Source organism: Aphis gossypii, unplaced genomic scaffold, assembly GCF_020184175.1.
Source record: "Aphis gossypii isolate Hap1 unplaced genomic scaffold, ASM2018417v2 Contig00109, whole genome shotgun sequence".
Classification (NCBI taxonomy): Eukaryota; Metazoa; Arthropoda; class Insecta; order Hemiptera; family Aphididae; genus Aphis; species Aphis gossypii.
The window spans coordinates 50,589-65,909 of NW_026083018.1; the positions used below are offsets into that span (position 1 = coordinate 50,589).

General features: G+C 29.7%; 1 protein-coding gene across 1 annotated transcript; it reads left to right on the plus strand.

The window, feature by feature from the left end:
• Positions 1-162: 162 nt before the first annotated feature.
• On the plus strand, positions 163-2,610 carry LOC126553244 (uncharacterized). The gene is made up of 6 exons (XM_050208396.1): positions 163-259; positions 602-711; positions 822-912; positions 1,123-1,389; positions 1,551-2,551; positions 2,602-2,610. The coding sequence occupies exons 1-6, from the start codon at positions 163-165 to the stop codon at positions 2,608-2,610; spliced, it is 1,575 nt and encodes a 524-aa protein (XP_050064353.1).
• Positions 2,611-15,321: the final 12,711 nt, after the last annotated feature.

Genomic DNA, 15,321 nt, shown 5'->3' on the forward strand with positions numbered 1-15,321 from the left:
AATGTAATTATTTTGATGATATTGACATTAATAACAATTGCTAAAATACCTTTATATTATTTTGTTGAGCATTGAAGTGAATTATTGAATTTAAATAATTTTCGTTTACAATAACAAATAATTGACAATATTATTATTTATTAAAATAACTAATTTATAACAATGAATAATAATAACACTGTAAAACAAAAGTTAAGCAAGTATTTATTCAAGGGTTCGTCTTCTTTGGCCACAGTTCAAACTATTAGCAGTGATACAGGCAAGTAAATAAGCAATTTATTTAATTCATACTTTTGCATTTTCAATTTTTTAATATTTTATGCAAAATGCATTGCCTTAACAATTTAAGTATGCAATAGTTATAGGTTAAAGCATGTATTATAAACTAATTTAAGAAAAAAATGAAAATTAGTTTATTGATGTTTTCAATATTTTCTATACTTAGTTGCTTTGCAAAATATATTAATCACAAAATTGTATACAAAATAATATTTATATTTTATAGTTTCCTTATTAAGGTTAGTTGTAATTTAACTAGTTGTAGTTATTGTTTGTTGAATGCTTTTATGATTTTGCTTTGATTAATGATTGCTTTAAATAGATATTGATAAAGGCAATGGTGGAATAACTATAAGTTGTGAATCAAATGATGTCAATGATGATATTCTTATGGAAAATCAAATACAGGTTAAAAACATAGTTCAGTCACAGGTTAGTTACCTACTATGATGTAGATTAATTATAATTTAAAAGTTGTTATATTTACATACAATTTATATTTTAAATAGTTAAATTTTAGTAATATTGTTTTAATTCTACAGGAATGTTTAAATTATGTCAATCATATGAATGTTTTTGATCAGTCCCCTTCATTACAAAGTATTGCTACAACTGCAACGTATACTGACACTAGTGAGTAATAATTTTAAAAATGTATCTTTTGAATTTTTTTTATTTATAAATCGTTAATTTCTATATATGAGCATTATTGTTCAATACTCTATATAAGTACTTACTTTAATTATAACATTTATTATTAGTTAATAGTAATTGACATTGCAGTTTGTCATTGAGTATTTCCATTTTTCAAATATTTTAAGTTCAATTAAATATTTTTTTCAGATTCAAACAGTAATATTCCTGATTTTTTAGACGTAGGAGCATTTATTAATGTTCGACCAATTGCAGATGACTTAAAGTACAAGTTACTGAAATTTCCATTTAAGCCAACCAGTTGTTATTATTTCAAAAATGATATGATCCCAGGTGCTAAACGAGGATTCAGTGTTGGATGTCTGGATAAATATGATTGGATGGTTTATTCTCCAACATGTAAAGGAGTTTTATGCAAATTTTGTGTGTTATTTAAGCCTACTCTTAAAGATGATTGTATGGAGCATTTATAATTAAACCGTTTGTTAAATTTTATAAAACACATGAAGAAGCAAAAAAACATAGCCAATTGCAATGTCATAAAGATTCAACAGCATCAACAAAAATGTTTGAGGATACATTAACATTTAAAAAAAAAACTGTGTTGGAACAAATAGATACTGGGTATAACAGAGTTATTGAAAATAACCGAAAAAAGATTATCCCAATTATTAAAACATTAATATACTGTGGAACACATGATATTGCTATAAGAGGTAAATGTTCTGATGAAGGAAATTTTATTGATTTACTGAAGTTTCGAGTAGACTCTGGTGATACAATTTTGATGAATCATTTTGAAACATGTACAACTAAAACAAAATATGTGTCCCATAGAATACAGAATGAGATAATAAGTATTTGTGGTGATGTTATTCGCAACGATATAATATCTTGTATTAATGATTCTTATGTATTTTCCTTGTTAGCTGATGAAACTTCTGATATAAGCGGAAAAGAACAATTGTCAATTGGTATTCGTTATTTCAACATGCAAAGTTTTGAAATTAGAGAAGAATTTCTAGGTTTCACTGAAGTTCAAGACCTAAGTGCTGAAGGTATTGCAAATGCCTTAATTAATATCACTAATAAATATGGATTAAGTATGTCACAACTTATTGGCCTTGGATTTGACGGATGCTCGACAATGAGTGGTAGAATAAATGGAGTACAAAGTATCATACGACGCAAGTATCCAATGGCATTTTTTTATCATTGTGCTTCACATAAACTTAACCTTGTCATAAATGATCAAAATGCTATCCCGGACATTAGAAACACTTCTAGTACTATTAAAGATATCATACGATTTTTTAGAGAAAGTATTCTACGTCGAAAATTAATTCCAAATGTCCCTTTATTTTGTGAAACTCGCTGGTCAGAAAAATACAAATCAGTCAGACTATTTAGTAAGTATTTTGAGGAGATAAAGACAGTTTTGGATTCATTGGCACTTGACCAAAATGTAAATACAGCCACAAGAAATCGAGCTTTTCAGCTATCATGTGCCACATCAAATATAGGATTTTTAGTCAGATTAGAATTAATTTCATTTTATTCTGCTATTATGGAACCAGTTGTAACCAAATTACAGGCTGTATCTGTTAATTTACACAAGGTACATTCATATGTTAAAAATGATTTCATTAATGTATTAAAAAATCATAGGGATTCTAGTAGTAACAATTTTCAACAAATATATAACAATATAAAAAATGTTGCAGACAAGTTTAATATTGATATTAATATACCAAGAAGAGCTAATCGTCAAACTCATCGAGCTAATTACAGTGAATGTACTCCATATGACTACTACAGAGTATCTTTATATATCCCATACTTGGACTCAATCATAAATTCATTAGAAGCACGTTTCAGTGAACATAATGAAACGCCATTCAAATTGGGTGCATTTATTCCATCTGAAATGATCCAAATTGACAAAAAAACATTTAATCTTATACTTGAAGAAGTTCAAAATTATTTTCAAATTGAAAATGTAATACCTTGTGGATCAGCTTGGTACAGTTATTGGGAAAATAAATCAAATAAAATAAATTCAAAAGAGCTGGAAAATATTAATATTTCTCATCTTCTAAAAAACGAGTGTGATTTTTTCCCAGAAGTAAAAAAATGTCTTATCATCTTTTTAACAATTCCGCCTACAACATGCACGGTTGAGAGGTCATTCAGCACATTAAGACGTGTAAAAACTTGGACAAGAAACACTATGGGAGAAAATAGGTATGCTCAGTGTTCATAGACAAAAAGTTCATCACGACATTAATTTTGTTGAAAAAGTTATTGAAAAATTTGGTTTGAAAAAACGCAATTTACAGTTTATGTTTTAAAATTTTATTTTTATTCAAATATAGTAAACGTATATTTGTTTCATTATTTAATAAAATAAATTTGTTTGATTTTTAATTTTTTGGTTGTTTATTTTATGATTGTCACCCCCCTAGGTTTTGACAGATGGGCGCCCTTGGTGTCGCACAAAAATCAGAATTACTCCAGCCGATAATGTTTGCACACGCTTATGGGTGTTTGGATTATGTAACTTTACAAAATTGCAAAAACCAAGCATAAATAAATATATTGTACCTACATATACCTTTATATAAATTACTAAATTCTAGTTATTTTTATTGCTACAAAATGAAACATAGATTATTACTTACTGCAATACTTGAATCAGTCAGTTTATTTAAATCGGTAATCTTACGCCACACTGAGGATCTATAACCTATTTTAGTAGGTAGTAATTCTTTCACCATCGATTCATTTAAAGATTTAAATGCATGTTCATTAATTTCTTGATCTAACAAAAGTAAAATATAAATCAATTGATTACTCGTCTGTTATATAAAATTACAGTATTACCTATGGTTATATAACTAGTATAATTAGTTTATATACATTTTATGTAAATTGATTTATTAATTCTATTCATCATACAATTATAATATTAAATGTCAAATATTATCTTATCAAATAGGTAACAATTAGTGATGGTATAAATATTAGTATGTATAGTGTATTAATGTATATGTATTATAGAATAAAACTTACCTTTAAAATAATCAATTATTTCTTGCGGTAAATTTATTGATTTTAAAATATCAACCACAAATTCATCGGCCATAATATTATTTGATTTATGTATATAACAATTTGAAAAAAACATAAGGTATAACATGCAAAAATAAGGCAACAACAACAATTAACAGTTTATAATAGACAATTCGTATTTCGTAATCGTAACGTGACTCTTGTATAAGAAGTAAGAGAACCGATTGCATATATGATATAATATTATAGATGACTGATGAGTATTGAGTATACGGTTAAACGTTAAACTAGTCCGCACTTCTGTAGTCTGCACTCTGCACTCTGCAGCGACATAAAATAATTATAAAAATTAAATTAAAATGATGAGTACAACGTACACACACATTAATTAGCTCCGTACTTACTTTTTGTTTTTACCGGTCATAATAGTCAGTTTTTTTTCATTCTTAAGTCCAAAAAATTATAAAAAGTTCGCGTACAGACTGGTGTCGGTGTTGAGTCAGTCTGTTTAATATATTTCCATTAAGGGCAGTTTTTCCTTTTGTTCAAGAAGTGAAGGTAAATTTATATTTATACATCTTATCGACGTTTGCTGCTCATTACAGCACAGTGCACGCGTATACACGATTGTATTATTACTCTCGTATCTTCATCTCGTCCTCGGCACGTGATAAGGTCATCATAATTACGTTATCGTTTATATTGGAATTAGACTAATTTGCTTTAACTGATTATTCAAGGCGTTTAATTACTACTGCTATTTGTCTTGCATCTCTTCTCATTTAAGGAGTTTTATCTGCCACAAATTCTACTATGTCTACGAATAATCTTAATTCACCTGTAGTCTCTGACCAGCAAATGTTGCTCAGATCTGCCAAGTCTTCAGTTCCGTCTTCAGTTCCGCCTTCAGTTCCGCCTTCAGTTCCGCCTTCACCCACCCCACTATCGTCTGAAGAATTTAATCGAGTAATTTCGGTCATGCGTAAAACTCAGGATGCTACTCTTGCTCAATGTAAGGCTCTATCCCTTTCATTCAATAAAAAGTTTTGTGAACTTCAAGCTAGTGTTGACTCACTAGCTTCACAAATTGTTGATGTAAGAGCAGACAATACCTCTCTTCGTAACGAACTTTCTTCTCTTAACAATAGGATCGGTGTCATTGAATCTGACGTGGGTAAATTGCCCTCCTCATCTGGGGACAATATTCCTCAGCTTCTTCAAGAACTATCAGAAAGAGAAAAATGTTCTTTTAATGCCATCGTCCACGGACTTATTGAATCTTCTGCTACTATACCAACTGTACGTTTATCTGATGACCTACAGCATCTGTCTGAGTCCATTCTACCACTTGCTATGTCTCTGCCTGCAGATGTGAAGATGATCAGGTTGGGTCGCACTATTGGTAAGAACCCTCGCCCATTAAAAGTCATATTTTCATCAAAGAACACTTCCCAACAATTCATTAAGGACTTTTTAACCGGTATGCGCTCTCGTGCTGCTACCGACCCACCATTGTTGGTGTCTGTTGTTCGTGATCGTACATTAATGGAACGTCGACAAGTACGTCAGGTTTATGCCGATTTGGAACAGCGTAGGAAGAACGGAGAAAATAATATAATGGTCAGACATTTCAACGGCGTTCCTTCCATTGTCCAGGCAAATAAGGATTTTCAATTAAACCATACTGCTCATCGTCATGTCACCCTTGCAAAAAACTAACCAGCTTGAACCACCCAGGGACCTGTGGTGACGTCAGTCAATCATCATCATATCTCATCGATCCTCAATGTTTTCATTTGGTACCCCTGGCTTCATGTTATCTTTGTAAATTATCTGTTAATACATCTACTGTATTTTTTGATTTTGTATACCGCTTTAAAAATAATAATCATTTGAATTGTAATCTAAATAGTTTAAACATTTTCTACCAAAATGTTCGTGGGTTAAAAACTAAATTAAGTAATTTTAGAAGTTCTATTCCCCTTTTTATTTGTTATGATGTTATTATCCTCACAGAAACATGGCTCTCTTCTGATGTCCATGACTCTGAACTTGGGCTCATTGGCTATCAAATCTTCAGGGTTGACAGAAATTATCTTAACAGTAACTACTCACGAGGAGGTGGTGTTCTCATTGCAATCAAGTCTTATATTAAAACATCTCTTATCTGTACAAACCTTAACACGCTCGAGCAAGTATATACCCTTCTGTCCATTAATTCATTTAAAATTCTTATAGGTGCAGTTTACTTACCACCTATGTCCGCGCTCCCAGATTTTGAGGCCCATACCAGCTCTATCGAACACTTAATATCATCTACCAACCCTACATCTATTCTTCTCTGTGGTGACTATAATTTACCTCTTATTAAATGGTCTAAAAGCAATCAAGGTCTTTTCGCATCTGGTACCATGTCTAACACTTCTACTCATCTTGTCGATTCTTTCTCGTACTATAATTTTTACCAGCTCAATCAAGTGCCTAATGCCCGTGGATGCCTTCTTGACCTTGTATTTTCTAGTTTTGACACACCTACTGTCCAACTTGCCAACATTCCAATCGTTTCTCCGGATTCTTACCACCCACCTTTGTTTGTATCTTTTCCATTTCCAACTCCGATAACTGCTCAAGACACACATAAATACCGTGATTATAAATCGGCTGATTATAAATCCATGCTCCGTTATCTAGGATCGTTTGATTGGGAAAATACTTTTTCGCTTTATTCGGTCGATGATTCCGCTGTTGTCTTTAACGATGCACTTCTAAGCTCTATTAATAAGTTTGTTCCCATCAAAGTTTTTTCACCTTCTAAATTTCCTCAATGAACATCCACAATTCTCAAAAATCTTATAATAACCAAGAAGAAGGCCCATGCAGTTTATAAGCGAACCAAGTCGATATCTGATTATCTTGTTTTCTCTGAATATAGAGCAAAATGTAAACGCCAATCAAAAGTTGATTACTCTGCTCATATTAGGCATACCGAGGAGGCCCTATCATCTTCCCCCTCCAAATTCTGGAAATTTGTAAATAATCTAAAACAGAAACCTCCAATTCCGTCATCACTCCATCTCGGTAATATTGCCTCAAATACTCCAACTGAATCAGCTAATCTGTTTTCAACTCATTTCTCCTCGACGTTCAACTCCTCGGCTCTCCAACTTCCACCATTTACTGGCTCATCTGAATACTTATCCTATGAACTTCCTTCCGATATAACGTTTACTGTCGACGATGTTTTTTCCGCTCTTAAATCGCTAAAAAATACTTACTCTAATGGTCCAGATGACATATCCGCTCAATGCTTGTACAATTGTCGTTTTTCTATTGCTTATCCAATTTATTTACTATTCAGGCGTTCATTAGATTTAGGTATTTTTCCTAAGGTTTGGAAAATATCTTCTATAGCACCTGTTCTGAAATCTGGTGACGCTTCTGATATCCAAAACTACAGACCAATTTCTATTATACCACATATTGGTAAATTATTTGAATCAATTGTATACTCCAGAATAAAGCGTAGTCTTAATCATCTTATTATAAGTGAGCAGCATGGTTTTAGATCGCATAAATCAACCGTAACAAGTGGTGTTGCCTTCTCTTCCTATTTATCAGAAGTTATCGAACACAGAGGTCAGGTAGATGTAATCTTTACAGACTTTAATAAAGCATTTGACACAGTGGACCACGATTGCCTAATAATGGTGCTTAAGTCTTTAGGCATTGGGAATCCCCTTCTATCTTGGTTGCACTCTTACATCACAGATAGAAAACAATTCATAAAAATCAAAAATGCTGTTTCGGAGTTAGCTGTGATACCATCTGGAGTCCCTCAAGGAGGCCACCTTAGTCCTCTTTTATTTATTCTGTTTGTAAACTCGATAACCAAATGGATCACTAAGGCTAAACTCCTTCTTTTTGCTGATGACATAAAAATATTCCTTAAAATAGACAATCTTAATCAATGTCATATCCTACAGTCAGAACTAGATATTTTTGCAAGTTGGGCGTACTCCATAGGTCTCAGCCTTAATATAAGCAAATGTCATGTTATGTCGTTTTCTAGGCAGCGATCTCCTATCCACCACAACTATTCTCTAAATGGCACTTCTCTTAACCGTGTCTTCCTCTATAAAGATCTTGGTATTCATTACTCACCATCGTTAAATTTTGAGCACCATATAAATGTCACTGTAGGTAAAGCTTTAAAAGTACTGGGTTTTATTAAACGCAATACTAATCAGTCTTCTTCGGCTCGTTGTCTCTGCACATTGTACTTCTCATTAGTACGTTCTATATTAGAATACGGTGTGGTGGTGTGGCATCCCTACCTAGCTAAAGACGAACTAAGACTCGAGCGTGTACAAAATAGATTTCTTTCCTACATTGCCTACATAATGAAGATACCTCACCCTACGCATGACTATTCCTTAATTCGTAGTTCTTTGGGAATACCAATGCTGTCAACTCGTCGACAAGATGCTGATGAGCACTTTATAACCTCGCTCCTAGGTGGCACCTTAGATGCACCCGATCTCCTCTCTAAAATATGTCTTCGTATCCCTTCCTTCTTCTCCAGAAATCACGCACTCTTCCAAATTCCAACTCACAATACATTATATGGACATAATCACCCCTTGCACAGGATGCTTCGTACTCTGAACAATCTTAATTTTGATTTTAATAAGTAATTAAATAATATCATTGTTATAAATATGTTGTATTATAGTTTTATATTACTAAATTAAGGTATTACCATTTAGTTTATACTATGTTGTGTTTTTTTCCATATGTTCTAATTTTGTGTGTATTTGTATTATTATATTTTTGTTATATCTATTAATTTAAACTTAATCTGTTAATTAAAAATTTCCGTTTGGCGTTTATATATTATAAATAAATAAATAAATAAATGAGTTATAGCAGCCCACAGGAGAACGCGTGAACAATTAATAATATTGGGTATTTGGATTTTGGGTATATTATCAACTATATTAATTTATTAATAGAATATTTCAACAATAATGCCTATTTTTATTTTCTATTTCAATTCCAGTTATCTGTTTATTATTATCATTGATTATAGTTGCATAATTTTTAACCACTGATATAGTTACTATAACAACATACAGTGGTGTTATAATTAAAATACAGAGACCGCAAAAATGTAACTAAATGGGATTGTCAACGCCATCATATAAAATGTTATAATACACAATTAAAAGATTGTAATATTTCCACACAGCAACTAAATTTATACAATACATGTAACTAAATGATATTGTTAAGATAATAAAATAAAATATTATATCAATAGAAATGTTGTTCTCTCAACTAAAATTTATCCAACTATTAACTATAATATAATTATTTTTTTCCGTGTATTAGTAGTCATAAATAAGATTACGTAGTTAGAGAAAAATATAGTTTTTTTTGTTTACATAAATATATATGTATCTTATTAGAGCCCCAGTGAGACGAGCCACCATCATTTATCGTGAATTAGTACCACCGACACTGACAGGAGAGGAAAGCGACGAAGAATTGAAGGCACTTCAGACCCTATTGTAAAGAGTATCATCAGAATTCTATGAGGCAAACCCTAGTATAAACCGAGAGTCATGGAGATGCTATGCTTATAAGTGTATGAGAAAACGAGTGATAAAAAGAAGTCGTATTCACATTTCAGAATAACTGAATAATTTGGTTATTATACATATATATACAGGGTGTCCCACAAATGAAATAACTTTTGTTCTAATTAATATTTTTAAAAAATGTCTTTTAAATATAGTTCATAGACAATTGAAGGGTGGAAATGCAAAGGTGGTATTGCCAAAAACCAAAATGTAAACAAATCAAGGAAAACTGTAACACATTTTCTGATGACTATAAACACTCAGAATAAGTTTATTATTATGTAAAAAATAAAAATAAAATGATCAACAGTGTCAAAATAAATCTACCTAAATTGTAAACATTGTTTTTAATGCTTTGAAAATTTCGTGTCAGACCAAAACGTGGTATTACCGGCAATACCACGTTTTGAAAAAGTAATGGCAATAGCACGTTTTAAAGTTGTTCATATTTCTGTTGATGCAAAACGCATTATTGCCGGCAATACCACGTTTTGAAGAAACATATTTGGCAATACAACGTTTTGAAATTAATCCTTTTTTTTTTTTTAAACGAAGTATTACCATTAAAAATATATTTTTATAACATCTGTTATATTTTGTAACTTTATCAATATCCATTTTACTACTAATAAAAATCACATTTTTTCTCTGTATAAAGGTTTGAATAAAATTAAATCAATTAAAATATTAAAAATTCTTTAATCTTGTAGACATATAACAAAATTATAGGAAATACATATTTAACACTTTTTTTATACATCTTGTATTAGTTAGAAATAAAAATGTAAAAAGTTTAAAACACAACACATTGTTTATAATATAAGATCACATAAAACATAATAACAAATTTATGATTTAATAAAAAAATGTAACTCTTAAACATAATAAATATTAAAAACCTTTTAAAAAATATTCTTAACTTACTGCAGTCTAACAACCTTATATTTAGTTATTTAATATAATAGTGACTTATGAACACTTAATAACTAGCATCTTCATTGTAAATAGGAACATCATTTTCTTCTTCTTCTCCAGTTAATAATAATTCATTTGATCGAAAAATGTCTGTATAAAAATCCTTTGCGTCTTCTGGGATAACAAAAAAACACATTAAATTCTTCACATCTTTTTATTTAGGCAGTTTCACATAATTAATTTTAGGTAATATATCAATTGTATCTAAAGTGTTTAGACTACTGCCCCTTTTGAGGACAGATACTGTATAAGTGGGATTTTCATTATAATTTGATGATACATCAACAGTATTTTTCCCTTTATAATAAATAAAAATCTTTTGTTCTGTAGTTTTTATAACATTAGGTTTCATGATTTTTTTTACAGCCTTTTTATATCGTATATAAAAAAATCTTTATTAAATACATGAACGGTAGCAAATTGTTTAAATATATCATAATATTGTTTAGGAGATAATAATATTTCTTTTTTACGTAAACACTTTTCAATGCGTCCGAAAACTTGATCGGGGGGCATGTAACTATGCCCCCTTACTGGAAATATATGATTTATTTTATTAAATATGGTGTTTTTATAATTTATATAGTACAACAGAGTTGCTACGACAAATTGGTTTTTATTTTGTGCAGAACATGAGTCTGAAAATAAGTTAAGCTCAGTTATAGGCCATTGTTCCCATAGATACTTAACAGACCACTGTGGTGGCAAATAGCTCCTTCCAGAATCACTACGTGCGTAGTAACTTTTTTTACATTTTAGTTGAGAGATAAATTCAATAATACTTAAGGTTACCTCATCTGAATTATCTTGATTCATACGGTTTCCGCCTCTTCTTTCCTTTGGACTTGAACCAGTTTTTAGAAATGTTGAAGCTAAAATATTGAGACGCCTAGGAGTGAAATTAGTTATGTGACTAAAAGTTTTTAAGCAAACGGGAATTTTTACTCCTAATTTGTTTGGTATAAAATATTTTATTACATTTCTCTTATTTCGGGTAGATTTATGACAATCAGTTCTAGTTGGAAGTGAAATTGATATCATTGTTAGAATAAATTTATCCTGATCTATTTTATTTATTAGGTCTGAAAGGTTTTTCCTGAATGCATGTATCTCCTCAACAGATAGTTTATCAATTTTACAACCAGCATTTTGGTTATTTTCTTTGTGACTACAGTTCTTTAAAAAAATCCAATTTGAAGTTATACAGTTTTTTATCATTTGTTTTTCTTTTCTTTTGTTAGTCTTTGTTTGTTTCCTACCATTTAACACTGTTTTAACGGGTTCTTGATACTCTGGATTAGAACTAAGCATTGACATTTTTTCTGGTGTTGACTGCACACTAACAGGTTCTACCAGGGGTTCAACATCAACATAATTAATACCTACATTTTGAAGGGATTTTTCTATAACTGATTTATTGGTACTAATAACTGGGACTGGTCAACATTTTCAATATCCTGGATAACTATATTGTAAGGAACTTCTATCAAAACATCAGGATTGTAAGCAGATTCGTGGAATTCTTCAGGAGTAGAATCCAACATTAAAATATCTGTATCAGTTAAATCTAATATGTTAAATTCCTAAACAAACAATTTTCATAGCCAATATATTCCAAAATAATAAATTATTAAAAGTATTCTTACATTGTCCTGTTCCGTAGAACTATGAATATTTTTTTCAGAAGTTAACCAAGATCTTACTTTTTCCTATTTATTAATGAAAAATAGATTTATAAATATAACTAAGTACTTTAACTACCTATTACTGTAACTAGTATTTTACCTCACTGTTGTTTATAATCATTTGACTAACTTTAGTACTGGGTTTATCATACTCAAGTTATCTGTATACATTTTTCTAAAAGAAAATATTAAATGAAATGCTAAAATAAATATGAATACCTACACAAAGAAAAAAACTGTAAACTGGGTTTACATTATTTAAGCAAGACACATAGTTTGAGTAAGGTATCTCACTTAACAGAAACAATATATTACTTATAATTGTTATTGTATTTAGCTTATAGGTAAGTACTTAATTCTTGAGCAGCTTTTAACATTTTAATTGTTCTATTCATATTTTTAATAATAAAATAAAACTTAAAGCAAATAATAATATGAAACAACAAAATATGAATTATATTGTGTAATCATGAAATTTTGATCATTAAACCAGACTTATAAATCGGTTATCACATATTACACATTAATATAATATTATATTGAATTGTTTTCTAATATTATAAAATTTGGATACTATCATAATATGATGAAATTACTTATTACAATCCCTTTAAATAATTTAAAAAGCTCAAATTACTGTAGATGATTGTCAAATCGTATTTAACATAATGTAAATGTTAATATCACGTTTTGCACTGATAAGAAGTTAGTTCCTATATTAATAGCATAGGCAATAACACGTTTTGGCATAAACTTGGCAATACCACATTTTGATATGGCTCAAAATGTGGCAATAACACATTATGCACTGAACAGCTGTTTTTAAATCGATTTTATTCACAAAAATAATCGATATAAATTAATTCTGACTACAAAATCGAATTCCTCGAATTTTTTCCATAACAATCGATGTTTAAATCGATTTTCGAAATTTTGGCAATACCACGTTTTGCATTATCACCCTTCAATTGAGCTACATTGTTAGTATACATTTTTTATTTTTTATTTTTTAATACTGAAGATAAAAAACTTAGAAATTGATAAAAAAAATGTCCGCAATATTCAAAATATCCAATTTATAAATCTGATTTTTAGAAAAATTTTAATGGTAAAAACATTTATTTAAGTCAAGTGATTGATTTTTTACAATTTTTTAAAATATTAATATTCTCGTTAAGTAACTTACGATCTAGTTTATGTTATAAACATAATAATTTCAAAAAATATAAATTATTTTATATGAGCATACAAATAAGTGATTGTTAAAATCTAACTATTTTTTTATTGTATTTATTATAATAATAAGTTGTGTACTGGTGTACCTATAAACTATGTAAATACAATGATACCCGTAATTATTGATTAAATAATTCATGTGCTTTGAATGCGCACCGCCGTGGAGCTGTTGAATCGTCAGCTGGCCACAGCGATACTCGCGGCGCGTCTATTTCCGATGGGTTAGCCTGTGTGTAAGTTAGGAGGAGGTTCTTAACAACTATGGTGCGAAAAAATAATATAACACAAGGTTACAAGATGTGCGCTTGGGCACGAAGTTAAACTTATTATTATACAAACTATTAAATGATACACAATATTTAGCAGGGGGGTGTGATCACACCTTAACAAAAGCCCTAAGTATGAGGAATGACGATAGAATACAACTTATAACAAAACAAAATCATATCTTATCTGGTCGTCGATGATAGTGGCCCGCAATGATAACAGCCACAACTGATACGATTGGATCTGCGCCGGGACAAATCCCAACGTTCCAAATGCTTATCGCGCATGCTCTAGGACCACGCATTTTAACAACATAATTTCTTATCAAATATCAATGATTATATAAATAATAATTTATTACACAACTTAATTCAATATTCGACACTCATATTTCGTTTATAAATAATTATAAATAAATATTGTATTATAATATACAAAAATACAAAAAATAATGATATAATATATTATATAAATACCTAATAATAATAAGTAATGGTCATTGGTCATTGGTCAATATTCTCATTTATGAAAACTATAAGTAAGTATGATTAAACTTGTCTTCACTTACAATTAATACATCATCATTTTTATTTAGTAAAGATGTTCTAATAATATTTTCTTCTACTGAACTCATATTTATATTTTCAGAAGTTTTTACTTTTTTATTATTCTTAAAACGTATTTGAGATTCTATTTTTCTTTTATTACTTATATCAGTTTTCTTAAAATTTGTGTTTTCATTTTTGGAAAGTAAAGTTAATATTTTATCACAATATTTCATAACGCTATTTTCATCATTTTCTGGTAAGTTAGATTTAGTGTACATACCAATCATCATTTCCATCTTGCTTCTTATTTGAAGACTTTTTTCTGATTCATTCTTTAATTCAAAAGAATTTAATTGGTTATGTATGACTAAATTATTTTTAAACACTATTGGAGAAGTTATGGATGTATGATTTGGTATATTTTTTGATATTAATTTAATATCTCTAGCGCCTGCATGTATGTGATTACAAATGTTCAAGTATATAACATTGTCCTTACAAGTACATTTGTATGTATGGATACAAATTTGGCATACATTACAGCGTAGTACACAATTATTACAAGTTGCAACTGTTTTCTCTACTTTGTATGTAATAGTTTTAAATTTTTCAGATGTAACTATCCAGCAGTCTTCAATATTTTCAATCATACTAGTAAATATATTAGCACTTTTATTGTGACTTGCAATAATTTGTATTAACTTTGAAGATCTTTTTTGTTTGGACATTTTGATCATCTTTTCAAAACTCTTGTCACGTACTAATGCCATTAAAGCATCAATAGCCAAGTCCAATCTCTTACACTGTTTTCCGTCAAGGTAAGAATGTTTAATTATTTTGTGTAATGCTTCTAAATACATATTAGTGTTAATTCCACAGTGTTTTCTGTTGAAATAAACCCATTTTTCTACTCCTGTTGAAAAATTGTTTACAAAATATTTACCAAATTCAACTGTATCTGGA

Bases quoted from the DNA above. Each gene is read 5' to 3' on its own strand.
- LOC126553244 (XM_050208396.1), top strand. From the start codon at position 163: ATGAATAATAATAACACTGTAAAACAAAAGTTAAGCAAGTATTTATTC. The intron at 260-601 runs GCAAGTAAATAA...TGCTTTAAATAG, and splicing joins AACTATTAGCAGTGATACAG to ATATTGATAAAGGCAATGGT. The intron at 913-1,122 runs GTGAGTAATAAT...TATTTTTTTCAG, and splicing joins TGCAACGTATACTGACACTA to ATTCAAACAGTAATATTCCT.